A 27,182-nucleotide genomic window follows, 5' to 3' on the forward strand; every position below is an offset into this window, starting at 1 on the left:
TGAAAAATTTTACAACTATGTGACCCTGAGATATGACATCCGAGCTCCTGTGACTTGAATAACTTAGACAACTATGTTTGGGGCATCATTGAGAGGGACACTAACTGACTACCCCAGGATTTATCAAATGCTGCTGACAAAGATATGGCAAGTGATATGAATGAGAATCAATGGAATCTGGCGTGTAATTGCTTCCATGGCCACATCAAGACTGAGAACAAGTTTATGAAATAACTTGTTTCTTTGATATTAAATTGAAAAGGTGGAATTCTGATAAGGACATTTCCTGTAATGAATGTAAACAATTATGATACAGATTGTTCAATGTAGTCCTTTGCAGAAAAGATAACAATGTGAGGTTTGTTCAATGATGTTATTGTTTTTTTTTTTGTTTTTTTTTTTCTATTCTATTCAGAGGAGAGACCTGTGTTTGTTTCCTGAAAGTAACAAGAAATAGAAATAAATATCAGTGACATAGAATTGTTTGTGTAGAAATGTTATTTGCCAAGATCAAGGTCATGACTATGATGTAAATTGTATTCTAACAAAAAGCATTTTTTTTTGCTACCCAATTACAATAGTTTGTATATTGGGAGGAATTGAATATACAATTTTTATATTAATTTTTATCTTTCATATGAAGGTGTGCTGAAACATTCTTGGCTTTAAGAGGCCAACCTGGTGGCCAACCTTCCAAATTCTTTTACAGGGTTTAGAAAAACTGAAGGACTGCTGCAGTAAGTGTGTGAATCTGTGAGGAGAATATGTTGAATAAAATCATAATTGACTGGTCCTCCTGTATTTTCTTTTAACCAAAGCCAGGAACTTTTCAGCACCCCTTTATAAATCACTTTTATCAACATAATTCTTATATCTTTAATTTTACTCTCTCCCTCCCTTTCTTGGCTGGCTAACCTCCTCTTTTGCAAGACATCTATTTCTGTCTCTGTCACACTCTAATCTTTCATCATCTGACACAAGATCACCTCCTCTAATGTCCCCTCTGTGTCCTGTCTCCCCCACACTTCTCTTCTTACGCTTCCTCTTCCAGTCAGTCCCTTAACCATTGACGTCATGGCCCTCTTCTCCTGGCTCATCCCCACAGATGTCCAAGTGGCACTCATTCTCTCTCTCGCCTGCATGTGTGCACACATACATACATACATACAAAAAAGATGTATGCTTATTAATGTATGCATGTATACATGACAACGCACCCCTTTACTCACTATTTCTCTTACATACACAAACACACACGTCCATTTCATTTGATGTTTGATATTGTATGTATGTGTGTGTGTGTGCACGTGTGTGAGGTGTTCCCCAATCACCATTTATTTCAATCACTGTTGTGAAGATATTCACCTGACTCATTTTTTCATTTAACCCCCATTTTAATTTTCAAGGTAGTCAATGTTGAATTCTGCAACTCTGTTAACTCTATTAAATATGTTTGCAAATATATAAACAAAGATTCAGATGTTGCAACATACACTCTTATGTAGAACGGCAGTCAGCAGATAAATATAAATGATGAAGTTGCGCAGTATGACAAAAGAATATACATCAGTACAAATGAGGCTTTTTGGCACATCTTCAATTTTCCCCGTTCATGAGAGGCACCCACCCATCATTCATCTGAGTGTCCATCTAGAGAATGTTCACAGGGTTAACTTTACAAAACAAACAGCCTTGTAACAAGCACTTTCTCCAAAAGAAACTACCCTTACTGCCTTTTATCAGTTGTGTCAAGTAGATGAAGATGCAAGAAAACTCCTTTACCCACAATTATCCCAAGTATTACACTTGGAGAAACAATAAATGGCACAAGAGGAAACATGGAACTGATGCTCTTGCAAGAGTTTAGAGTGTCCACCCAAGCCAAGCAGAATGCTACTACTTACAGCTCGTTTTGCATGAAGTACACGGTCCCAAATTATTCCAAGATTTGAGGAAGGTAAATGGTCATGTGTGTGAAACTTATAGGGAAGCATGCCATCAACAAGGTTTTTCAGAAAATGATGAGCATTGGGACTTTGCATTGACTGAAGCATCACTATCAGATTCTCTCAGGAAACACAGTTTGCAATTATACTGAACATGTGTCAACTTGGCAGTCCCCTGCAGCTTTGGATGAAACATTGTGAGGAGATGGCTGAGGACTTAAAGTATGCAGTTCAACAGACAAACCCAGATATCAATATTCAGTTCTCTGAAACAATTTTTTATGAAGCACTGATTGAAATTGAGGATCAAGTTTTGGCCATGGGAGGCAAAAATTTGCAAGAGTCTGGCTCTGGACTGCCAAAAACATATGATCAAATTAGTGATTTAACTTCAAGAAGCATAGCAAGAGAGACTGATTATGACATCACAGAATAACATTGTGCATATAATGAAATTATTTTGTCAGTCAGAGAAAAAAGTGGAGGAATTTTCTTTCTTGATGCTCCTGGTGGTACAGGTAAAACATTTGTAACAACATTGCTTCTCTCCAAGGTAAGGCAACAAAAAAGAATTACAGTTGCTGTACCATTGTCTGGCATTGCTGCCACCATTCTCCCAGGAGGATGAACAGCTCATTCTGATTTTAAATTACCTCTAAACCTGGTCACAAATGACAGCCCAATTTGTAACTTAAGCAAAGGTTCAGGTTCAGCAGAAGTTTTGCGCCAATGCCACTTGGTCATTTGGGATGAATGCACCATGTCACATAGAGGTGCAATGGAAGCTCTTGATAAGACCTTACAGGACATAAGAGGTAACAATAAATTTATGGGAGGAGTTACATTAGTTTTATCAGGAGACTTCAGACATTACCAGTCATTCCAAGATGAACAAGACCTGATGAAATAAAGTACATAAATTCACCTTCAATACTAACGTGCAAGCTTTATTACACAGGGATCAATGTGCAGAACAGTTTTCAACCTGGCTCCTCCAATTAGGAAATGGAAAAGTACCATTTGATGGGAAAGGTGATATCAGTTTGACTCATATTGCTATCATGATGACTTCCCCAGCTGAATTGAAGAATAGGGTTGCGTGAAAGGGCAATTCTTGCTCCAAAAAATGAGACACTAGCAAGGATTAACCATGAATTAATGAATAAGATTCCGACAGTCATTAAGAAGTAAAAAGCAACTGATTCAGTCCTTGATGAAAATCAAGCTGTCCGTTATACAACAGAGTTCTTTAATTCTCTTGAGCCACTTGGAACCCTTCCACATAAACTTTTTCTGAAGGTAGGAGTCCAAATAATGCTTCTAAGAAATTTAGATCCTCCTAAATTATGCAATGGGACAAGGTTGATTGTGAAGACATTATCACTTAATGTGATAGAAGCTACCATCATCACTGGATGTGCCTCTGGGAAGGAAGTTTTCATTCCAAGAATTCCAATCAAACCAACAAACATGCCATTTTAGTTCAAATGAACACAATTCCCAGTGCAACTTTGCTTCGCAATGTCTATTAATAAAGGTCAAGATCAGACTTTGAAATCTACTAGCTTGCACTTAATTGAGCTTTGCTTTTCTCATGGTCAATTTTATGTTAGTTACTCCAGGGTTGGTAGTTTGCAAGACTTATTTGTCTATGCTCCAAACCAGAAAACAAAGAATGTTGTTTATCCAGAAGCTCTTACATAATTTCCTTCAGCATATGTGTTAGAATTTATCTCCCATCATAAAAGTGGTAAATTTTGTATTTTTGTTTTATTATTATTTTATTTTTTTAATATGAATTCAGAATTGATTTCCCAATTGAAGAATAAATAGAATTTAGAATTACAAATTTCTATACAAAATGTTTTGCTTTTTTCTTCCAATATATAAGGAACAATTTCATTCTCGGACAATGGCAGGTACCTCTGCTAGTGTGTGTGTGTGTGTGTGTGTATATATATATATATATATATACACACACACACACACACACACATAAAATGTGTGTGTATATGGATTTGTAATGTTAGTGAACATAAAAAATTTGCTCCCAAACTTGTTAGTTGAGTCCCACTGTGTGGCACCATGGGCAAGTGTCTTTTACTATAACCTCAGACTGACCAGGTCCTTGTGAATAGATTTGGCAGAAACCAAAAGAAACCAGTTGTATGTGTCCATCTGTGTCTTGACATTACATGATTGTTGTTACTGTTATACAAGCAATGACATTCATTTCTGATATTCTGCAAAAACGTAAATGGTCATGGGGAAATATACCATCTTGCTTGGAAACAGGTGAATGTTAGCAATAGGAAGGGCATCCAGTTGTACAAAATTTGCCTCAATAAGTGAGTGGATTTGGTAGACGGAAACTGAAAGAAGCCCGTCGTATATATGTGTGTGTCCTCCCAACATCGCTTGACAACCGATGCTGGTGTGTCTACGACACTGTAACTTAGTGGTTCGGCAAAACCGACCGATAGAATAAGTACTAGGCTTACAGAGAGTAAGTCCTGGGGTCTATTTGCTCGACTAAAGGCGGTGCCCCAGCATGGCCGCAGTCAGTTGACTGAAACAAGTAAGAGTAATAAACTTTGTTTGACCCATGCAAGCATGGAAAAGTGGATGTTAAAGAGATGACAGTTATGATGTGAGTATGTGAATGATTGGATTTTTCAGTTTCTATCTACCAAGTTCTACTCCCAAGTTATTGGTCAAGCCGTCACTTTTGCTGCTAAATAAGATCAGATCCAGAACCATAGGGTTGCAAAATATCACATACCAATATAATATGTAGAACCAAACCTACGCACATCCCTTTTTTCTGCATTAGCCTGTGTAGATTTTTTACGATGTTTAGGTAATACTCCTTCCTTGTGTTACTTAGGTCTCAAGTAGTAGCAAACGCTTACTTACTTCTAATTTATGTTAACGTTAATGTTATTGTTGAACATTCCCTAAAAATTTCGATATCCAACAATCACAGCCATAAAAAAATATTTCAAGGGAGGCAATGGATAAATTCGATTTTTCGCAACTTATTCCCCCTTAATGTCACCACTATATTTAGGGGAATCGATTACATCGATCTACTGGTACTTATTTTATCGACCTCAAAAGGATGAAGGGTAAAGTCGACCTCGGCGGAATTTGAACTCAGAACGTAGAGACGGACGAAATGCTGCCAAGCATCTTATCCAGTGTGCTTACGGTTCTGCCAGCTCGCCGCCCAATATAGCCAATATATCGAAAATGTATTAATTAAATGTAAAAGAAATGTTACTTACTTAATTTTCCCGTTTCCTTTTCTTTCCTGAAAGGTCTGTTGTAGTACTGGTAGATAACATATCCACAACATTTTCCTTGGAAGCCTGAGATTTATTTTTGAGCAATAGGGTATAAAGGTGAGGATAGTTGTCTCTTTCTGGCATATCTAAATGGAAAGCGAGATTGAAATATGTTGAGAAAAAAATTGTACAAAAATGAACAGTATTTCATTTAGGAAACAAAGCGAAGGAACTAAAAGTGAGATAGAAATCTGAAGTGAAGCAAACTCACGGGGAAAGAATAGGGCAGAAAGTATGTGAGTGCGTGCAAGTATTAGAGGGACGTTGACATAAATTATAGCGACACAAACACGTTGGCTGGTAGACAAGAGACTTGAAGAGTTTAGCGAGTAACAGAAAAAAAACAAAACTGACAGAAGACACTAGATTTCCATGTTTTCAGATTTTATGAGTGAATCACTTTGACAAACAGAAAGACAAATACAGAGATAATCGGGGGATATTAAAGAAAGAGGAGAGGAAAAAAATGCATATAAATAATGAAGAATGTGAATGAACGAAAGAAAGAAGGGAAAAAAGAAAAAGGGAGAGAAAAATAAAGAGAAGGAATGTATGAAAGGAAGAGAAAACGGAATGTAGAATAAAAATAGAAATATTTAAAAATGAAAAGTAAAAATCTTGAAAACGTGTTTAACTTACCTCTGGGTTTGGAATGGAAGGAGTTGAGAATACAATAAGGGTACTGTTTATTGAATTCACTGTCATCAGGTGACACGTGTAACTTTGTAGGGGGTTTAGAGAAATTTTTAAAGACTTCTGGAGCAACAGGTCTGTTAAGTTGTACCGATGCTGGCTTTGTTTCAGTGCTGTCTTCATTTCTTAGATTGGATGACACGGCTGCATTACTGAGTTCTGAGTTGTTAGTTCTTTCTACATACATTGCACTGTGATGAGATGATGATGATGGTACCGCTAGCAGAGGAGATTCTTTGTCACTTCGGCTACACGTTTCTGACAACGGCAATGGAAGTTCACTGTCCCATGACTTCCTTTGCCAATAATACTTGGCATCGGTCACATTACCTCGACTATATGCTTCCGGTAACACAGATGACGGTTCAGTGCTCTTAGACTTCCTTTGCCTGCGCTGCTTGACATTGGCCACAGTTTGCATGTCTCTGCTGTTACCATATTTCTCTTTGCTTGAATCGTCTTCAACTGCACAACTACCAGTCCATGATTGTATCGATATTTCGGTTCGTTGTTGCTGCTGCTGTTTGAACGGCACATATTGTCTTTTCTCTTGATCTTGTTGATACTGCTGCTGATGTCCGTACGAGTATTGATGTTGATATTGTTTTTGTTGACATCGCATCGGATGTTGCTTTTGCTGTTCGGATATATTTTGTTGTTGTTGTCTGTATATATTTTGTTGCTGTTGCTGCTGCTTTAAACGATTTTGTTGTTCTAACACTTTCATTGCCATCTGATATATCCGTTGTTTTCGCTGCACCTCCTGTATTTTTTGATTACTCCGAGTTTCTTTTGACTGGTAGTGCTGTGATTGCTTTGATTTCAGTCTACGTTCATATTGCTGCAGTTTATATGATGCTTCCTGTATATGTAGTTCTTGAGTCTGTTGTAGTCGCTGTTGACATTGTGGTTCTTGGGACTGTTGCTGCTGTTGATGTATTTGCTGTGGTTGTTTGGACTGTTGCTGTGGTTTTTGTTGCTGTTTTTGTTGATGTAGTTGGTGCTGTTGTTGCTCTGGATGATATTTCTGCTGTTGATGTGGTTGTTCTAACTGTTGTGGTTGATACTGTTGCTGAGGAGGATGAATTTGTTCATATGATTGATACTGTCGCTGCTGTTGTTGCAACTGTTTATGAGGTTGTTGCAATTGCTGTGGTGACTGTTGCTGTAAATTTTGCAGTTGTGTACCACAGACTCCTGAATATTTTTTCTTTCCCTTCTTCCCGTTACAATCCATTGCTACTGTTGGTGGTGAAGCAACAGTTGAAACTGCCGCCACAGATTTGTCTTCCAAGCTGGCTGTTTGGTTCATACTTGCTGACTCAGTTGGCACAACCTTGTTGCTTTCTTGAGATTTAAACCCTAGGTTTGATTTAGTTGTTGAACACAGATAGGAACCCTGAGAATATTTGTAGATCACAGCTTTGCATTTTGACTCGTGCACTAAAAGTAACTGAGTTAGTTCAGCTGGCGACGAATCCATCAAAGGCTTTATAAGACCTGAATAACGACATCAACAAATAATACTGATAATTGCTTTTATCTAAAGGAATAACGTTACAAACTTAGAGAAGAGGATTAGTTAATCAAATCAATGTCAGGAGAGTTGGCTCTCAACGAGGTTTGAAAGCAGAACAAATACTGAACAAATACAGCCGGACATTTTCCCAACATTCTACTATTTCCACCAATCCACTGCCTTAATATTACAACTAATTGCAGTTTCTATTTTGGGCTCAAGGCCAGCAATTTTGAGGGGTATTAGTCGATTCCACTAACTTTATTACTTTACTGGTACTTTATTGACCTTGAGAAAAATGAGAGGCAAACTTGACCCTGGTGGGATTTGAAATCAGATCGCAGAGAACTGGAACAAATACCCCATAGGTTTATTTTTTCTCAATCACATGATTCTAACAAATTATAATTCTAATTTTGGCTGAAAGTCAGCAATTTGTGAGGGGAGCGTCAAGTAGATTTCATCGATTCCAATACTTGACTGGTACTTTATTTTACCGACACTCAAAGAATGAAAAGCAGGATTTGAGCTTAGAGAGTTAAGAGCCAGAAGAAATGCCATTCTGCATTTTATCTGATGTGCTAACGACTCTGTTTGCTCACCGCCTTTAATAATCCTTATCTATTGCAGGCACAAGGCCTGAAATTTTGGAGGAGGAGGAGGCTAGTCGATTACACCGACCCCAGTGCTCAACTAGTACTTGTTTCATCAACCCCGAAAGGATGAAAGCAAAGTTAACCTCGGCTGAATTTGAAATCAGAAGGCAAAGACGGACGAAATGCCGTTAAGCATTTTGTTCGGTGGGCTAACGATTCGGCCAGCTTGCCACTTTTAATAATAATAACTCTAATTTAGGCACAACATTTTTTTTTCTTTTTCTTTTTTTAGGGCGGAGGTAATCTAAAACAAAAGAAATTTTGCAACTTACTTTCCTGAACTGTTGGACGCAGGACCGAGTTTATTGGGTAAACCTTTTCCATTGCCAACACTGTATTAAATATTACTTCTTCGTAAGTTTTAAAATTCTTCTTGATTATCTCGCTTGCATTTAGTATTTGGCGTTGACTAAAGTTATCTTCGTTATCTTGCCTAACTTGCTGCTGAGATAGCTTCAGTTTCATATCCATGTCCATTGTTAGTTATTGAAGAAAAAATTAACATAAAGCAATGCACTATAAAATAAATAAAATAAAGAATCAATACAGAGATAAACAACTTGTTTTAAATCTCTGAGCGAGAGATATACAGTAACAGTACTGGATAATAATGTTTATATGCCAACAGAATGTGGCAGTCCTATAAAGGACGATGTTCCTGCTGTTTTAACCCCAGGAAATATCTTTGTTTTTTTTCTATACGAGATCAGCAATTGTGCGTCGCTTAAAAGATCTATAGTATTCGCAAGAGGAGAGAGCTTTCTGCACTAGCTTACGTCTGTCTCACACTGAGAACGGATAATATCCAGAAACCAAGTTCTGTGAGTATCACATAAGGCTAGAGATGGGTGCGATGACCTCCCTTGCAAATGCTATACGGACACAAACTGCGTGTCGATAGCGAACTGGAAAAGATATTTTCCTGGGGTTAAAACAACAGTAATATCGTTCTTTATAGGACTACCACATTCTGTTGGCATATAAACATTACTATCTGATGAATCAATATATACTCTAGAAGTCTGATGCTAGTGGAGAATTTCATAACACAAGGGATTAATTCACATACTGTATCCAGTACAAGAGTGAAATATTGTGTTAAAAAGTTCCATGAGATAAATTATAGTCATTTTGTGGAAAAATGTTATAAAGTGCGATGGCTACATGTGATAGCATTGTCAATTGACAAGACTGTAGCGTACTTTGTGTTTAGTGTAAACAGTTTGAATAATGAAGTTTACAACATTCACGCAATCTTGAAAGTAAACATGTGTATCCCACCTAACCAAATTTGGTGTTAGAATATGTTATTCAGAAAGCAAAAATAGGCAATATGAAAAATATCTTCGATACGTACCATAAATTAGCAAAATACGGAATGTAATCAATTTCAAGAAAGACATAGAAATTGTAAAGTTCATGACTGAAATGTATACAGAACACAAAACTAGTTGACAGTTTTCCAATTGTATTCAGAATTCCTCAAAATAATGGTAATAACAACAATGGACACTTTGATAATAGCAAAATATAAACTACCCTACAGAAAATTCATCACAAAATCTACCAAGAACTATGACGTTATATAATATTGAAATCTAGTATTGATGATTTCACATGTTCCTCTATAACATACTGTAGATCGCAAAAACACAACACGATAATTATCGTTGTTTCATTCTGAGGATGAGACAATGAAGATCTTGAAACGTTAACTGAAAATGCATAGCGGAACACTAATTAATGGAACACAAAGCGAGTCGAGCCCGGGCAATTCAGTTGCAGGAATAGTGCATCCAACAAACTTCCACAGTTTTTGTCTACTCAGTTTTGACTCGAGTTTGGGCTGATAGAGTCTATGCTAGATGACATTCGTCAAAATGTTACAGAATATGTTCGAACCTGTGATAACCATATCTGGGCGGACACATATGTGTGTGCGTGTAAAAACTAAATGCACACATACTATATATAGTTGCACACGCACACAATCACATTATTATAAATTTGTTTGAGCATGCAAGGATACGTGGAGGCCTGGTGCTTAGGCTATTGGGAAAGGTATACCGTTTTATGTTGTTCCAGTCTATTCAAAAGAAACGAGTAGTAATTGAGTGCTGTGCAACCAAACAGATTTTATTCGCCGACAGGTACAACAAGTTATTCTAGATATTTGAGAATTATATTTTTATACTGTATCATATAACATCTGAAGTTTCAGTTTGAAGAAGAAATATCCAAGTAAACATGAGATTTAATAAGGAAAAAACACAAGTTACAAGCAAATCAGCGGGTTTGAAGCGTGTGCTACACCCCTTGGAAAGCGCGCGTCCCTAGATCCTTCTACAAGCTACTTAGTCGTGTTCCAGACACCCACGACATCATACATACCAACAAAATGATTTTAACAATTTAAAACATCTCCCTAATAAACATTTTTTTAAAAACTCAATAATTATTGATATAGTCGACTTGAGTCGAAAATTCTGGTACCGTGCATCGCTTGTCAGCGTCACATGGAATTTACATACATACACATACAAGGACATACCTACACAAGTGTGGTCCCGCCACCGATTTTGTTTCCTCATAACTTCCAGAAATATGGATATTCTTTAATGAAATTTTCTAGAATATTTGTAGGAAATTAAGATTATATCGGAATTTAATGTGATAGAAATAAAAATAAAAAAGGGGGAAAATGAATTTGGTGGGCTCGTAGACATATACGCGTCATATATCTAAAAAATGAAACTTGAAATTTTGAAAAAAAAATTGTGATGTGTGTCAGTATGTACGTGTACGAGTCCAATTTTCTTTTTCGTATTAAATTCTGATATAATCGTAAGCTATACAAGCTGAAAGGCATTTGCAGAAGCGCAGGCGTGACTGGGCTGTATGGTGAGAAGCTTGATTCCCAACCACATGGTTTCGGGTTCAGTCTCACTGTGTGGCACTTTGGGTAAGTGTCTTCTACTATAGCCTCGGGCTGACCAAAGCCTTGTCTGTAGATTTGGTAGACGGAAACTGAAAGAAGCCCGTCGTGTGTATATATATATATATATATATATATATATATATATATATATATGTGTGTGTGTGTGTATGTGTGTGTGTGTCTTTATATCTATGTTTGTCCACCAAGCATCACTTGACAACCGATGTTGGTGTGTTTACGTTCCCGTAATCTAGCGGTTCGGCAAAAGAAACCGATAGAATAAATACTAGGCTTACAAAGAATAAGTCATGGAGTAAATTTCTTCGAAAAATTCCTTTAATGTGGTGCTCCAGCATGGCCGAAGTCAAATGAAGGAAACAAAAGAATAAAAGAATGTTTTGAAAGGTATGAGGAAACAAAACTGAGTCGTGTGAATTTTCCGAAACTCCTCATTCCCTCTTTGGGGGAAAAAAATCCACATTAAATTCTATATAATCGTAATCTGCATTATCTGAAGCGCATTTGTAGAAAATTTCATAGAAAAGTATTAATACTTTAGGAAGTTATGAGGAAACAAATTCGTAAATGGGGGTGGGGATGGGGGTGAGGACTTGTGTAGGCGTACGTATACAGGAATCCCTCGCTTTACAGAAGTAATGTATTCCTGAAAATCTGCCCGTGATGCGAAACTCTGTAATGCGAAATTAATTTCCCTGTTGATTCTTATATTATCGAGTGAGAATTACAACGGAGGAAGGCATTGTGATTTAACCCTAGGTCAGTCTTCATAGAATGCATATTGTTATTATCAAAGATATTTCAGTTCTAACAATCTTGCATTCTATCAGGCATAGTATACCTAAGACTATGAAGCTTAAGGGTCATGTAATAAATTATAACAACAATTTTACTCAGCTAGAGAATTTAAAAAAAAAAACCTAACGACAATTTTTAGCAGGGACACTCGAAGATTATCTCCTGTCTGTGAGATAATTGGAAGAAATCGAGAATCAGTCCCTCAGCCTCAATTTTTACTCTTAGGCAGAAGAAAATCTGGTCTTTATTTAGAGGCAAAGGAGAACATATACCTAGGATTATATTAACCGCTACTGCTAGCAGGTCATGCGAAAATGTCGATGCGGGTTCGCATCAGACTTTCTCGAGATATATTATATGTAATCCAACAACAAATCGTGTAGATTCGTGTATGGAAATATTTTAAAAGTTGTTTATAGTGAATGAAAATATGGATATTGGCCAGATTAGGGTTTAAAGAGAAAGAAGTAAAAAAAAAAAAAATGGAATTAACAGGTGTCCCAAGTTGCAATCGCTTTCTTTCTATCTAGCCAATAGCCACATTTACACTCAATAAAGAAAATTAATAATTGAGAAACAATAATTATGAAATTACCTAACATTTCATGCTTATTAGCAAAGAAATTTTAAATCACTTTTGTGGAAATGTCATGATTTACTATCGTTAAAGCAGTCATAGTTAAATTACATAATACATAGTGTTCCTTTCACTAAAATATAACCATCGCTTTGTCAAAGAAGAAACTATGTGATCGTTAAACTTAAAAGGAATTGCAACTAGTCTTGCCATAAAATTTTAATGATTTATTATAGCTTGTCAGTTTGGCTCTTCCAAACTTGATCAGGGGTACCCAACAACTACAATACAAGATTCGCAACTAAATACTTACTAAAGACAGCGCGTAATTTAAAACATTTGCGGGCCCTTGGACTACGACGAAGTACAGCCTCCTGTATATAGACATGGCAGTTAGAAGATCGAACTGAAAAGGAAACGACAGAAGGCGAACACTAAACGGTAGTGAGAATGACGGCGGGGGGGGGGGGGGGATTATAAGGGACATTTACTCACGTAAAATCAATAAGGTCGACGCTAAAATACTTAATGAAGTGGATCAAGTAAGATTAAACTTCACACTGCATACTTTAAAGCCAAATATTTTTTTCACGCTATCATTTCTGTTTTGCCACCAGAAATTTGTTTGCAGTTTAAAAATTGCAGCAGTTTATAATCGTATATGTGTGCATATATGGTATATAAATGTTTTTAAAGTATTTATAAATAAACAGTACTATTTTTCAAAAATTAATATATAGAGTTGTATCAACCGGTGAAAACACGAACTATGGTGAGAGAAATAGAGCCACAAGAAGGTCGCTCAGTCCTCTATAAAGAGCAGCGAAAACTCTTTGAAAGCATATGTTGCCTTCTTGAAAATGCGAATGACACTGGCTACCCTGAAAAGATGAGATGGTCATGGCTGGGACAGCCTCGATCATAGGTCTGTTTGATCAGGTAAAAACTTGGGCCAGAGCAACAATTATTTAAACTACACCAGTGGGCCTAGCCTATTTTTGAAAATATTTTCTATATTCGCAAATTCGACTGTTTATGCACAGATTCTACGTTGCAACCATAATCCTCTGTGTGTGTGTGTGTGTGTGTACGCGCGTGCGTGCGGACGTTCAGAATTAGAATGTTTTTTTAAAAAGTGCAGCTTACAAATGTTTCAGAATGTAGATTAGAATACGATAACGAAAAATTATGAGAAAGAGAATGTTCAGTGGTGGTTGCTACTCCAAAAGCACAATGATGAGTTGGGAGTATAGCCGTTAAAAAAAAAAATCGAAAAAACTTTAATCTTGAAATGCGTGATACAGCAAAAAAAAAAAAAAAAGTCTAGAAAAATCCCGCCCAAAACAAAGAAATTCCAACTTATGTAGGTTAGCTATTCCTAAAGCTCGCCGAAAGAACTATATACTTCTTTCCATCTTGGCCTTCACTTCTCCTGCACTATCTCTGACACCTCTGTCTCCTTTCTTGACATTTCGGTCAGCATTCATCACTCCACTCTCACTACCTCTATCCACTACAAACACACAGACTCACACTCATACCTTAACTTCTCCTCCTCCCACCCTAAACACACCAAGCTTTCCAAATTCCTCCGTCTACGCAGGCTCTGTAGCGACGACCATGACTTTGAGACTCAGTCTCAACTCATGGCTCGCCACTTTATCCTACGTGGATATCCCCTCACCACTATCCACACCCCCTTGCCAGAGCACGTTCTGTGGACCGTGCATCAGCTCTCTCCTCCCGCACCCGCCCCACCGTTTCCCGTTCCCCCTCACCTTCCCCCCCACCATCCTACCTCTCCACCGCATCATTCTCCGAGCCTTCCGGCGACTCCAGTCCGACCCCTCCACTTCACACATCTTCCTTAACCGAGCACTCCTCTCCTTCAAACGAGCCCACAACCTATGAGACCTCTTGGTCCACATCTTCTTCCCTAAGCCAACCTCCCAACCCGGCTCTTTCCCCTGCTCCCGCTGGTGCATTTGCCCTTACCTCTCCAACATCACCATCCTCACTGGCACCCATCATCGACCCTATCACATCACCGACTCCTTCACTTCTACCAATGTCATCTACTGCATCTCCTGCTCTCTCTGCCCTTCTCTATACATCGGGCAAACGGGACACCGCTTGGCTGACCGGTTCGCGGAACACCTCCGAGACATCCGACTCGGCAATGTCACCTCGTCCCGCGCCATTTCCGCTCTACCGCTCACTCTTTGCAACACCTGTCTGTGTTCGGATTGTCATTGCACAGGGGCTATCCGGACTCCCGTTTGCGCCGTGAACAGGGATTAATCTTCTCTCTTGCGTCACATGGGTCCAACTCTCCCTCCTCTTCATCTAACCTCCTCCCCCTCACATCTACTCCCTCCCACCCACCTCTCCTCTCTTGCTCCGACTCCTACTTCTCTTCACTCCTACTCTACTTCTCTTCACTCCTACCCACCTTCTCCCTTACCCTTTATCGTCACCCCTCCCTCGTAACCTCACCTTCCCTTTCCACCCCATCCTCAGCCTAACCTATACCCTTCCCCACTCAAGCCTCCCCTACCTCCCAACACCATCACACCACACCACACCACCATGCACACCTAGCACTGACCACTTCCCAGCCCACATCCACACACCTACACCTACACACACGCACACGTCAAGGTCACCAGCCCTCTTCTACACGCACATACATACTCTCTTATACACATGCACGCGCACCTTGGTTTTGGGATCACCACTACTTTATTATCTCCCCTTCTTCCTAGTTCTCCTGTGTGACCCCTCTGTTCGGCATTCGCCATGATAGATCGCTAGCCACTACACATTCTTTATTTTCTCCACTTGTTTCTTTCGGTGTTCCTTACTGTAGAAGAGCGTAGGCTCGAAACGTTAAAGACTTTTTCACTTCCTGAGCGTTAAACTATTACATCTGCTTGTTGTCTACACCACCTGACTTCGTCTTTTGATTTTTTGTGAATTTTTCCCCTATATACTTCGCTTGCTCTAATAGGCGCACGCACATGATTATGGTTGCAACGTAGAAGAATTTGTGCATAAACATTTGAATTGGCGAATGTAGAAAATGTTTTCAAAAAATGCTAGGCTCGCTGGTGTCATTCGCATTTTCAAAAAGGCAACATATGGTTTGAAGGAGTTTTAGCTGCTCTTTGTAGCGGATCGAGCGACATTCTAGTGGTTCTCTCTCGACAGCTCGTATATAATTTTGTCCCAATTGTTTTCAAATTTGGTATATGGATTAAGTTTTGTATACTAATTACAAAAATGAAATCCATTTCCCCTATAAATCCATAATTTGGATATTTTAATCAATCAGAAGCGAGCATTTTACACATCACCGTGGCGAAAAGCTCTGTTTCCATAGTAACCAAAAATGCTGCGCAAGGAGGAGAAGGGGATACCAAAAAGATAATCTTCTATAATAATACTTTTGCATTTTTCTCCGTTACAATATATGAATGAGAAAAGAAGGGGTGATAGATGAACAAGGAAGGAATGGGTGATGGTAAACTGGTAGTGGGAGCGTTTCAACTCAGTGAGTATATGTGTGTGTATGTAAAAAGAAAGGTATGTGAATGTGTGTGTGTAAAGACAACCACTAGATAACATTGACAAGTGCATTAATTTGATTTACCATTCATATTTATATATAAAATACTACAATTAGCCGTCATTTTTGACGACACGGGGTCAGCTAGTTTATTTTATAAAATCCTAGAGTGCATTGCAAACTTTCGTTCTTGAATTTTTAAAGCTAATAAATGTCTGTTTGAAACAATGTTTTGACTTGTTATTTTTAGCAACTCCTGTTGGTTTGTTTGTTCGTAGCTTTTAAATATTTAATTTGCTCGCGAATATTTTAGTGTTAACTTCATTCGTGTATATTTTAATGTTTTGACTTATTTCTAGTAATATTTTGACATGCCGATTCTCTCCCCACCCACCAATGATTGGAAGAGGCAGCGAACGCGCTGTTTTCTGATTGGCTGAAAATACTGAAAATGATCAAACTTTGAACACCTATAACATTTTTGTAAAATTTTTCTGGAATGAATGAATAACAAATTCGGATTCAGCGCCAAAAATTACATCTCCATGATACATTAAAAAGTTTTTTAAAGATAATTGTGAACAGTGACGAAAACCACAAAGATCCAAGTACTGTTTATTTATAAGTACTTAAAAATCATTGATATACCATTTACATACAAATAAAAAATACAGAAACGAATCCATTGTGATTGAATTAAAGAGAATTATCTCCTAGGATATGCTACAGGATCTCTCAGCCTGATACGATGTCTCAAGAAAATGACACATTAAGGCAGACGTCAGTGAAGGTGGGGTGGGGTGGGCTAATGCAGTTTCGCAACTCTCCTTAAAAAATGCATGTTTTTGAAAATAATTTTTTCGCATTCCTACGTTTTCGATGTCGGAGATTACGGATCTATTTCAAAACGGGGGCACCAGTATTTTCTTAACGAAACACTAACGAAACACTTTGAAACTTGGCACACTGGTAGAATGTGTCATATAAAACATCTTTTACTCTTAGTCTTCTTAACAAAAAAACGTACATCGCAAGTTATTCCATGTTAAAGTTGTCGTATTTCTGTAATTTCAACCAATCACTGACGTCTATTCAGCTGAATAGAGTTACTGCTAGGCGGTCATAAAAATGTTATTCCCTGTGACATATTTCATCCGGTTTAATCGTAATTTATACGCATATATTGTTTATATAATAAATTACGCTGTGCGTATCTATGTGTGTAACAATTTTAGAGTTCGGATTCTAGAGTTAGGGTTAGGGTTAGGGTTAACAGTCTAGTTAGGGTTAGGGTTAGGTGATTAATACGATATACACCGTTACAGCGCTAACTGTTTTCAACTGAATAGACGTCAGTGATTAGTAGAAATTATCGAAATAAGATAATTTTTTACATGAAATGAATTCGAATACAAAAATTTTTTTCTGTTCTATAACACAAAATAGATAAGTATACGAAGTTTGAAAGTGTATACGAAGTTTGAAAGTGTTTCGGTATATGCATAAAAAAAAAAAAATTTAAAAAAAAAAAAAAATCTCCCCCACCTCTCAAATATTAAAAAGAAAAATGCATTTTTCAAGAAGTGCGAAACTGCATTAGCTCCCGTCGGGGATAAGTCGCCCACATAAGTTGGAGTTTCTCCGTTTTGACGGGGATTTTTCTGATTTTTTTTTCGCGGTGCCTTTGGAAATGATAGGGGATCATCTATTTAGCAAAACAATTTTCGTTAAGGTTTGGCAAAAATACTCATAACCCTAACCCTAACCCTAAAACCCTAAAGCTAAAACCAATACAAACGCACGAACGATGTCATAAATAACAGTATCGCCGATAGTTGTTGACAAACAACGGCACTAATTTTATTCAAGGGAAAAGATCCCATTACACCGCCAGAACGTGTTGTTTACATTCCACAACAGTAATTGTTTTCACCTCAAAAGACGTCAATGATTGGTTGAAATTACCGAAATACGACAACTTTTAACATGAAATAACTTCGAGTATAAATGTTTTTCTCTGTTCTATAAGACAAAATATACAAGTATACGAAGTTTTAAAGTGTTTCGGTAGAAAACACACTAAATAACATAAATAAAAAGTGGCGCCCGCCAAATCAGAAAGATCCCTCAAACGAAAAATAAATGAAGCTAAAACAATTTTTTTAAAACGTATTCCATTACACTTTTCCATTTCTATTACTCGTTTGAGTAACAGAAAAAGGTTTTTTAAAATTCCATGTATCATGGTGAGAGAAACAAATTCATAAACACGGCGTTGAGTATGGTTTCATTATGGAAAAAATTAAGGGTGATTTAGCTGTTGTTTTTAGCACACCTCACGACCATCTAATACCTTCCTTGGTTCTGCCCACGTTGAATCATAATTTACTGCATCAAAAAATAACAGGTTGATCACAGCTAGAACATTGAAATGGTCACGTTCTCATTTAATATATATAAACAAATAAAGCATTTTGTGCATTACTGAACATTATACAAATTCATATTTTAATATTTTCTATAGCAACAGTTCGTTAGGTGAAACTGTTTCATGTAAATAATATACAATATGGCCGAGCGTTGAAAATGTAAACCTATTGGCGTAGTTTCAAAGGCATAGAACGTGCAAGCAAAATAACGAGGCAGGTTGTGATGGTTTAGCTATAATTCGATAGATATAAGACCAACAGCTAAATCACCCTTCATTTGGTTCTACGTTATCAATTCTTTTACTAAGAAAATAATGTGCTGAGCAACCACACAGACGGTTGTTTAAAATTAAATCGCCAGACTTACCGTTATCGTGTAATGACAGAGAATCACTAGCCTTGGGTATAAAACAGTTCCAAAATGAAATGAATTTGGTGTAAACAGAAAGCTGAACGTTTTCTTAAGTTATCAAATTCTCACTGCATAATCATCAGTAGTAGGACTGTCACCACGGGTCATTGGCAGCAGTCACAAACTAATGAATTCATTCACTGACCAATGACAGTCAACAGGAAAAAGAAGCTATGATCGTCGCCTTCAGAAAAACATCTGTTCTTAATGACAATGACTCATCGACCAAACAATGAAATCCAAATGCCATCCTTTGCTACCCGACCACATGGTTCCGGGTTCTGTCCCACTGCGTGGTCTTTTGCTATAGCCTCCGGGTCGACCAAGGTCCTGTGAGTGGATTTGGTTGATGAAAACTGAAAGAAGCCCATTGTATATATATTTTTACGGTGTCTTTCTGCTTGTGGTTGTCTTCCCTCTTGACAACTGGTGTTGGTTTGCTTATTTAGTGGTTTGGCATAAGGGACGATAGAATAAGTACCAGGCTTTAAAAACTAAATGCTGGAGTCGATGCGTTCGTCTAAGTAGAATAAAATATATATTAAAAAAATGCGGCACCTCAGCATATCCGCAGTCCACTGACTGAAACAGTATATGGGGGCATTCGCTGTAATAGCACGTTGCAGCATCCACCATTTGCTGGTGATTCACTACTCCAAGTGAATGAAACCTTTACACTATTCAGCCGACAACCCTCCAACCCATGGGTCTGTTTGGGTAATTGTTGCTGGTGAGAGTTTTACGAGGTCGGAGTGCAAATCCTACCTCAACCTCTTTTGGTCGCCTTTCACGACACGCAGAGAAAACGTTGGTTCTATTCTTTGACGTGCCGGTCCCCATACAACACTGAAACAAATAAAAGATAAACCTAGGATATTTTATAGGAAAAACAATCGACCGCAAAACTTCACTAGATTTTATTTCATCAGCACCCCCGCCACAAAAGTGAAAGAAAAAGTAGACGTCGGCAGGATTTGAACTCAGGACATAAAATTGTGTAACAGAATACTGCAATCTATTTTGAACATTAAGAACAGATACATTTCTGAAGGCTACGATCACAATTTCAAATGATGTTGACTGTCATTTATCAGTGAGTAAATTCATTGATTTATGATTGCAGTCAATAGTCTGTTGCTGCAGTCTCACAACTGACAGATAAACACGGTAGGAATTGGACAACTTCAGAAAATGATCAGATTATGGATTTTGCGAGTCCACTGAATGCAGGGGCGGTGATCCTTATCTTCTGACTATTCCATATTTCGTATTATTTATGTATTATATGCAGTTTCTTTGCTTCTTTTCCTCCTCCTCCTCACACACACACACACACACACACACACACACACGAATGAGTGGACAAACGAAAGAAAAGGGTACTCAACACAGTAAGGGTTACATGCATTATTCAAACTGTTATACCCCCCCCCCCCCCAATTAAACGACATGTCTGTTAGCATAAACATATATACGCACAGAGTGATGTTCGAAATTTGTTCGATATATATGCATATACATACATACATACATACAGACACAGACACACACACACACACATACACACACACATATATATACGCACACGAAGCATTGGCGCAATTTAGGTTAGTTGAAATATATTTGTCACATATTTCAACTACTAAAGGCAAATACACTGTAGTTACCGTAGAGAAGAACTCTTTCTTATGGTAAAAAGGTGTGAAAACACCAGTTCGTTCAGTGTTGCAATCTATTAGGAATCTCAGACATCGATGTTTCAAGTTTTTTGACCCTTGTCAATGAGATGTATCTAGGAGAGGCAAGTCTGAACGAGCTAAATAAAGCTTGTAGCTTTATATGTAATTCAGTCAACACGTTGACCGATTTGCGCTTGTAGATCACCCGAATGACATAAATAACAAAGCATTGGTGCACAATTTAGATTAGTTGAAATATGTTTCCTGGGGGAAAAAATCTCTTTTCGTTATTTATCTCTATCGAGCGATCTGCAACATGTTAACTGAATTATGTATAAAGCCACAAGCTTTATTTAGTTCGTTCAGAGGTGCCTCTATTAGGTACATCTAAAAGAAAAAAAAAAACTCGAAACTTCATTGTCTGAGATTCCTAACAGATGGCGACACTAAACGAACTGGTGTTTTTACACCTTTCTACCATAAGAGAGATGTTTTCTCCACGGTAACTGCGCTGTATTTGTCTTTAACAGTTGAAATATGTGACAGACATATTTCAACTAACCTAAATTGTGAATATATATGTACATATATGACACACGCTGAGGACGGGTAACTACTCAGAAACCCAAGTCCGTGTGTAAGGCCAGAGATGGGAGCGATGACCTTACCTCGCAAATACTAATCGGACATAGAGTGTGTGTCGTTAGCCAGCTGGAGATGTCTTCCTAGGGCTATAAACGTCAGTAGCCAAGTCTTGTAAAGGACACCAAACTTGGTTGGCAATTACATGTTACGATATATATATATATATATATATATATATATATATATATATATATATATATATATATTAACACACACGCACACACATACCATACATACATACATACATATATCTATATCTATATCTATATATATGTGTATGTATATACGACGGGCTTCTTTCAGTTTCCGTCTACCAAATCCACTCACAAGGCTTTGGTCGGCCCGAGGCTATAGTACAAGACACTTGCCCAAGGTACCATGCAGTGGGACTGAACTCGGAACCGTGTGGGAGCTAGTTTCTTACCACACAGCCACTCCTGCGCCTATATATAATGGTCAGTAATTTATCTTTTTAGCAAATTACTTTGGGAATTTTATGACCGTCATCGTCGCCAAACTTTTCGTTTGTTATTTATTTTTGTTCTTGTTTTGAGAAGAAAATCAACTTTTTACAGATCGATTCTGAAGCACTATTTTTTAAACCTGAGAAAAATAAGTGGGTGGGCATGGCCAACCGGCACTCCCTGTTGACTATCCCAGTTTCACCCCATTTTTCTTCAACGTCGCACTAAATCTTTCCACTTGCCCGAGCGGTGGGGTGGTACCACTCACTTTAGAAAGCACTGGACTAATATCTTCAGGGTGGTGCCCCAGCATGGCCACAGCCCAATGACTGAAACAAATAACACTCTATTGGTGTTTCTTCCTGTGATAAAAATATATCCGAAAGTCCTCTTGACGAAACTAACAAAAGATTGACCACGTGGGAATATTTGACGTTAGTGCAAATTTGTTTAGATTGTTTGCCGTTGTGTGTGTGTGTGTGTGTGTGTGTGTGTGTGTGTGTGTGTGTGTGTGTAAGAAAGAAAGAAAGAAAAAAGAAAGAAAGCAATGTAAGGGAGAAAAGTAACAAGGATAAATTAGAAGGGAAACAACTAAATTTAATTCTCCGTTGAACAGAGAAAAGGCATTGAATTGCTAAACTCGTTAGAGCATCCGAAAAAATTGCTTTGCAATGTCTATTCGGCAGGATTAGTACTTTAAAGTACAAATCCTACCGATATCAGCTTTTCACTCCCTCCAGAGTCGATAAAATAAAGACTCAGGATGCTAGAAATGGCTATGTACCATAACATAGGGTCTACAGTGAAGTAAGACAACAACGAAGGTATCAAGTGTTGGTAGGATACTGTGAACAAAACAACTCATGTTGTGTCTCATCTGTCGACCGGATTCAGACTGCCTCACGGTTCCAGTAGATGAAATCGGAAAGGCGTTGACCCGAAGGATGGCGAAGAAGATGCGCTGGAAAAATTACTCTGATTCACGGGGCTCGCAGTTTCCGATTGCCATCCTCACTCCGATAGCGATGAGTAGGGATATGGTCCGAAGGGTGAGAACGCCGGAGGTTTCCACTGTCACCGGCTTGACCATAAACCAGTACCTTGATAGTTTGCTTTTCCCAGCCTGTGGAGCAGTGGAGGTTGACTTTACTTTTCATCCTTTTGGAGTCGATAAAGTAAGTACCAGCTGAACACTGATGTCGATGTAATCGACTTACTATCTTCCTCGAAATAGCTGGCCTTGCGCCAAAATTCAAATCAATATTGTTTTTCCATATTTTGGTGTTAGGAACGTACCGAAAATAATATATAATAAAGAAATAAAGATATATCTCATCTGATATTATGATGTTGTATTGTAAATTTAAAGTGTCTTCATGTAGTATTGGTAAGTTACAGTATAGGTGCAGGATATGTGTGTGGTCAAGAAACTTGCTTTGCAACCATGCTGTTTCAGGTTCAATCCCTCTGTTTGGCACGTTAGATGTTTTCCACTCTTCTAGATTCGGGCTATTGATGCGTTGTGAATGAATTTGGTTGACGGAAACTGTGTAAGATCATCGTATATATATATATATATATAGCAATAAGAAAATGGAGGGGATCAAGAGGTGGTATTCATCAACTTTTAGACATTATATTATGTCTATTTATCTATTTATTTATTTATTTAAAAAAACCCATTATAACAATATACTTACATGTATAACATATTATGCTTTACATATATGATATATAAGAATATAAAAATACCAGTAATTATTAAAATATATAATGGAGAGCATAGGAAGTAGAATACTACTTCCTATGCTCTACGTTTTATATTTTAATAATTACTGGTATTTTTATATTTTTATATTCTCATATATGTAAAGCATAATATGTTATACATGTAAGTATATTGTTATAATGGTTTTGTTAAAATAAATAAATAAATAAATAGACATAATATTATGTCTAAAAGTTAATGAAAAGCACCTCTTGATCTCCTCAGTTTTCTTAATTGGTTAATCCAACCTCGACTTGTTTAATAATTTCCATTCCGCGACTCCTATCTGACAGTGTTCCTGTATATAATCGCCCCAAGCTCTTGACGGGTTCTTCTTTGACTGTTGGAATGCTTTCTTCAGCTATTCGAAATTTAACTTGTTTCTGCACTCCCTTAACAAATGTCAGACTACGCGACTTGTTTGCTCTAAACTACATCCTTGACCACCTCACAAGCTTGTCTAGTCTCAAGAGGGCACTCTGCATGATTTGCTTCTCTGCTCATAGAAGTCTCACATCATCCATGAAGGCTTTCTCAAGTGATTGCACATGGGCGACTTGTTCTGAAAAAATCCACAGCTTTCAAAATCATCTCCATGACTAAGATAAATCAAATGACACATATTGTGCAGCCAGCAGCAATGCCAATCTCCAATCAGTACCAATTTGTTGTAAAATCTCCAGCTGTAAACCTCATCTTGAAACTTCTCATAATATATCCTCATTAATTTGGTTACTTTGTCTAGAATGTGGAAGTGGTCCATAGCTCTCATCAGTAATTCGTGTGGCATTGAGCCATATGCATTAGCTAGGCCAAGCCATACTACGTTCAGACTTATCTTGTTCTGCTTGGCATCCTGGATCGCTTTCCAAATCGAAAAACAATGTTCAACGCATCTAGGGATCCCAAGGATTCCGGCCTTTTGAACAGATTCATCAGCATATCCATTACTCTGTAAATATGTCACTGTTCTCGAAAGAATTCCCATAAAGATCTTGCCTTCCACATTCAATAACGATATCGGCCTAAACTGTTTTATAGTCTCTACCTTACACCAATCCTCTACTAGAGTCTCTTCGCGCCACAGCTGTCGAAGTAGGACAGAGAGTTTCTTTCGCAGACGATTGGAATATTTGTAAACTTTATGCGAGACGCCATCACCTCCTGGGGCACTCTTTGCTCTAGCTTTTCTTACGAAATCATTCACCTCTTTCTTCCTTCTTATATTCAGTAAGCTTGCTGGCACCCTGATGGTACATATCATTGTGGAAAACGTAAAAGCGCCTATAATTGTATTGTTATATATATTAATTACCTGGGTGGCCCATGACTTGACTGGTTATCCACGCCGGTTATATCGAGCAGAAACTTACACGAAGTTTAGGTGTGTGTGTGCATGTGTGTTGTTTTATATAATTTCGGGGTACATTAATATATTTCTACATTTGGCAAGTTTTGTGGTACCCTGATAGTACTTATAACTGTATTGTTACATATATTAAATACTAAGATTGCTCTCGATTTGGCTGGTTATCCACGCCGGGTATATAGAACACAGACTTAAAGTATAGTTGTATGTGTGTGTGTGTGTGTGTGTGTGTGTGTGTGTGTGTGTGTGTGTGTGTGTGTGAAGACATGGCTGAGGTGGAATTGCGTGACAATCATGCATTTCTTAAATGAGGAAGAACAAACACTCCATCGCGATTCTTCCACGTTTCTTTTAAATTCTTTAACTTTAATTGTCACGACGAAGCTTCTTAGGAAGAAAACTTCCACTATACCCAACATCCAAAGAACATGTGGTGTATATATAAACAATATATATATATATATATATATATATATATATATATATATATATATATATTGTTCACGGTAGAAAATATTTATGAGTTGTTAAAACATAGTTTTTGTTTTTTTATCGCGCGTGTGTGAAAATCAAACAAACCCAAGAGTGACCTCTCCTCTCCACTTTTTCCTTCTTCGATCCCAAAAACTTTTCCCACCCACCGAGAAATTAAGGTTGGTAACAATTGTGTGTGTGTGTGTGTGTGTTTCTTCCAACATAATATTGACTTTTTCAACATTTGGGTTCTTGAAGCATTTCTTATTATCTCCAATTTTTAAAAAGTATTTTTATTGCAAATTAAGGTGATTTCTTCCAACATTAGTGTAAATATAATCAGTAATTCAGCATTCACAATAAAAGGTGCGTTGCTAATTAAGAACATTTCGCAAAACATACAAGATACAGGTATTCTTTTTCTTCGGACAAATTCTTTGCTGACCAGTGTTATTCTCATAGTAGTTTACAAATCCAAGCATGGAAACGTTACTCAACTTTGAAGTTTTTTGAGACAGACGCTCCCTTTTCACACACACACACACACACACTCACCCACCCACACTTATATATTTATGATGTACTCAAATACGTGTCAGGTAATCACAATACTGAAATACGCATAAAGTAAACACATGCAGACAAATATACTAATATTACTAATAATAAAACCATACAATCAATGAAGAGACAAAAGAAACAGTAAGATGATATATGTTGATTGTATTAGGTATTTCTGTTTATTTAGAAACCTACAATGAACAGGTCAGATGCTAAACTACAATCTTAAAGTAGGCACCGCTCCGCTAAACGCAGAAAATTTCTGCCTCGCTATTGGCTAAAAATATACAGTTTTTTCGATTTTTAAACCTCTGTACCTTTTTTCTTAAATTTTTTTTTCTCCATATCATACCTTCAAAGCAATGAGTCTAGAAGGCTACATTATTATAGCCGATTTTCAAATTTTTTACTTCCTTTTAAAAAATACATATTTTGCGAATAAAAAAAGCTAGATCCTTTATTCTTCTCTACTGAAGGTAAAAAGCCTTGAAATTTTGTGGGAGGGGACTAGTCGATTACACCGAGCCCAGTGTTTCACTGGTACTTAATTTATCGACCCGAAAGGATGAAAGGCAAAGTCAACCCCAGCGGAGTTTGAACTCAAAACACGAAGACGGGTGAAATGAAAATATTATTTTATTTAAACCGAAAAAAAAAAAAGTTCACAAACTGTTACTCAGTTTCACGTGACTGCTCGTCGGGCAGTTGTGATAAAACACAATAATGAAATTTTATAAATTGTGGGTACATAAAATATATAGTTTGTAGGCGCAGGAGTGGCTGTGTGGTAAGTAGCTTGCTTACCAACCACATGGTTGCGGGTTCAGTCCCACTGCGTGGCACCTTGGGCAAGTGTCTTCTACTATAGCCTCGGGCCGACCAAAGCCTTGTGAGTGGATTTGGTAGACGGAAACTGAAAGAAGCCCGTCGTATATATGTATATATATATATGTGTGTGTGTATGTTTGTGTGTCTGTGTTTGTCCCTCCACCATCGCTTGACAACCGATGCTGGTGTGTTTACGTCCCCGTAACTTAACATTTCGGCAAAAGAAACCAATAGAATAAGTACTAGGCTTACAAAGAATAAGTCCTGGGGGCGATTTGCTCGACTAAAGGCGGTGCTCCAGCATGGCCGCAGTCAAATGACTGAAACAAGTAAAAGAGTAAAAGAGTATACCAGTTCAACGAATAAGCATTTAATCTGACAAGGTAACAAATTAGGAAATTAACGGCTACAAGTGGGGATAGGCAGTAGCGGAGAAATAAGTATAAACAATAACTAAACCCAAAAACCTCGCGAACAAATAGTTAAAAAAAAT

General features: G+C 37.6%; 1 protein-coding gene across 7 annotated transcripts; it reads right to left on the reverse strand.

The window, feature by feature from the left end:
- Positions 1-280: 280 nt before the first annotated feature.
- On the reverse strand, positions 281-19,157 carry LOC128249379 (uncharacterized). Of its 7 annotated transcripts, none has more exons than XM_089362602.1 (6): positions 18,857-19,157; positions 12,806-12,898; positions 8,434-8,677; positions 5,933-7,486; positions 5,234-5,379; positions 281-437 (listed from the first exon to the last, which is right to left on the reverse strand). In XM_089362602.1, the coding sequence occupies exons 3-5, from the start codon at positions 8,636-8,638 to the stop codon at positions 5,234-5,236; spliced, it is 1,905 nt and encodes a 634-aa protein (XP_089218728.1). In that variant the 5' UTR covers positions 8,639-8,677; positions 12,806-12,898; positions 18,857-19,157; the 3' UTR covers positions 281-437. The 7 variants fall into 7 exon arrangements, with proteins under 7 accessions (XP_089218728.1, XP_089218729.1, XP_052828748.2 ...); XM_089362603.1 differs by lacking the exon at positions 18,857-19,157 and adding an exon at positions 12,988-13,444; XM_052972788.2 differs by lacking the exon at positions 12,806-12,898.
- Positions 19,158-27,182: the final 8,025 nt, after the last annotated feature.

Source organism: Octopus bimaculoides, chromosome 14 (genome assembly GCF_046866305.1).
Source record: "Octopus bimaculoides isolate indiv1 chromosome 14, ASM4686630v1, whole genome shotgun sequence".
Taxonomy (NCBI): domain Eukaryota; kingdom Metazoa; phylum Mollusca; class Cephalopoda; order Octopoda; family Octopodidae; genus Octopus; species Octopus bimaculoides.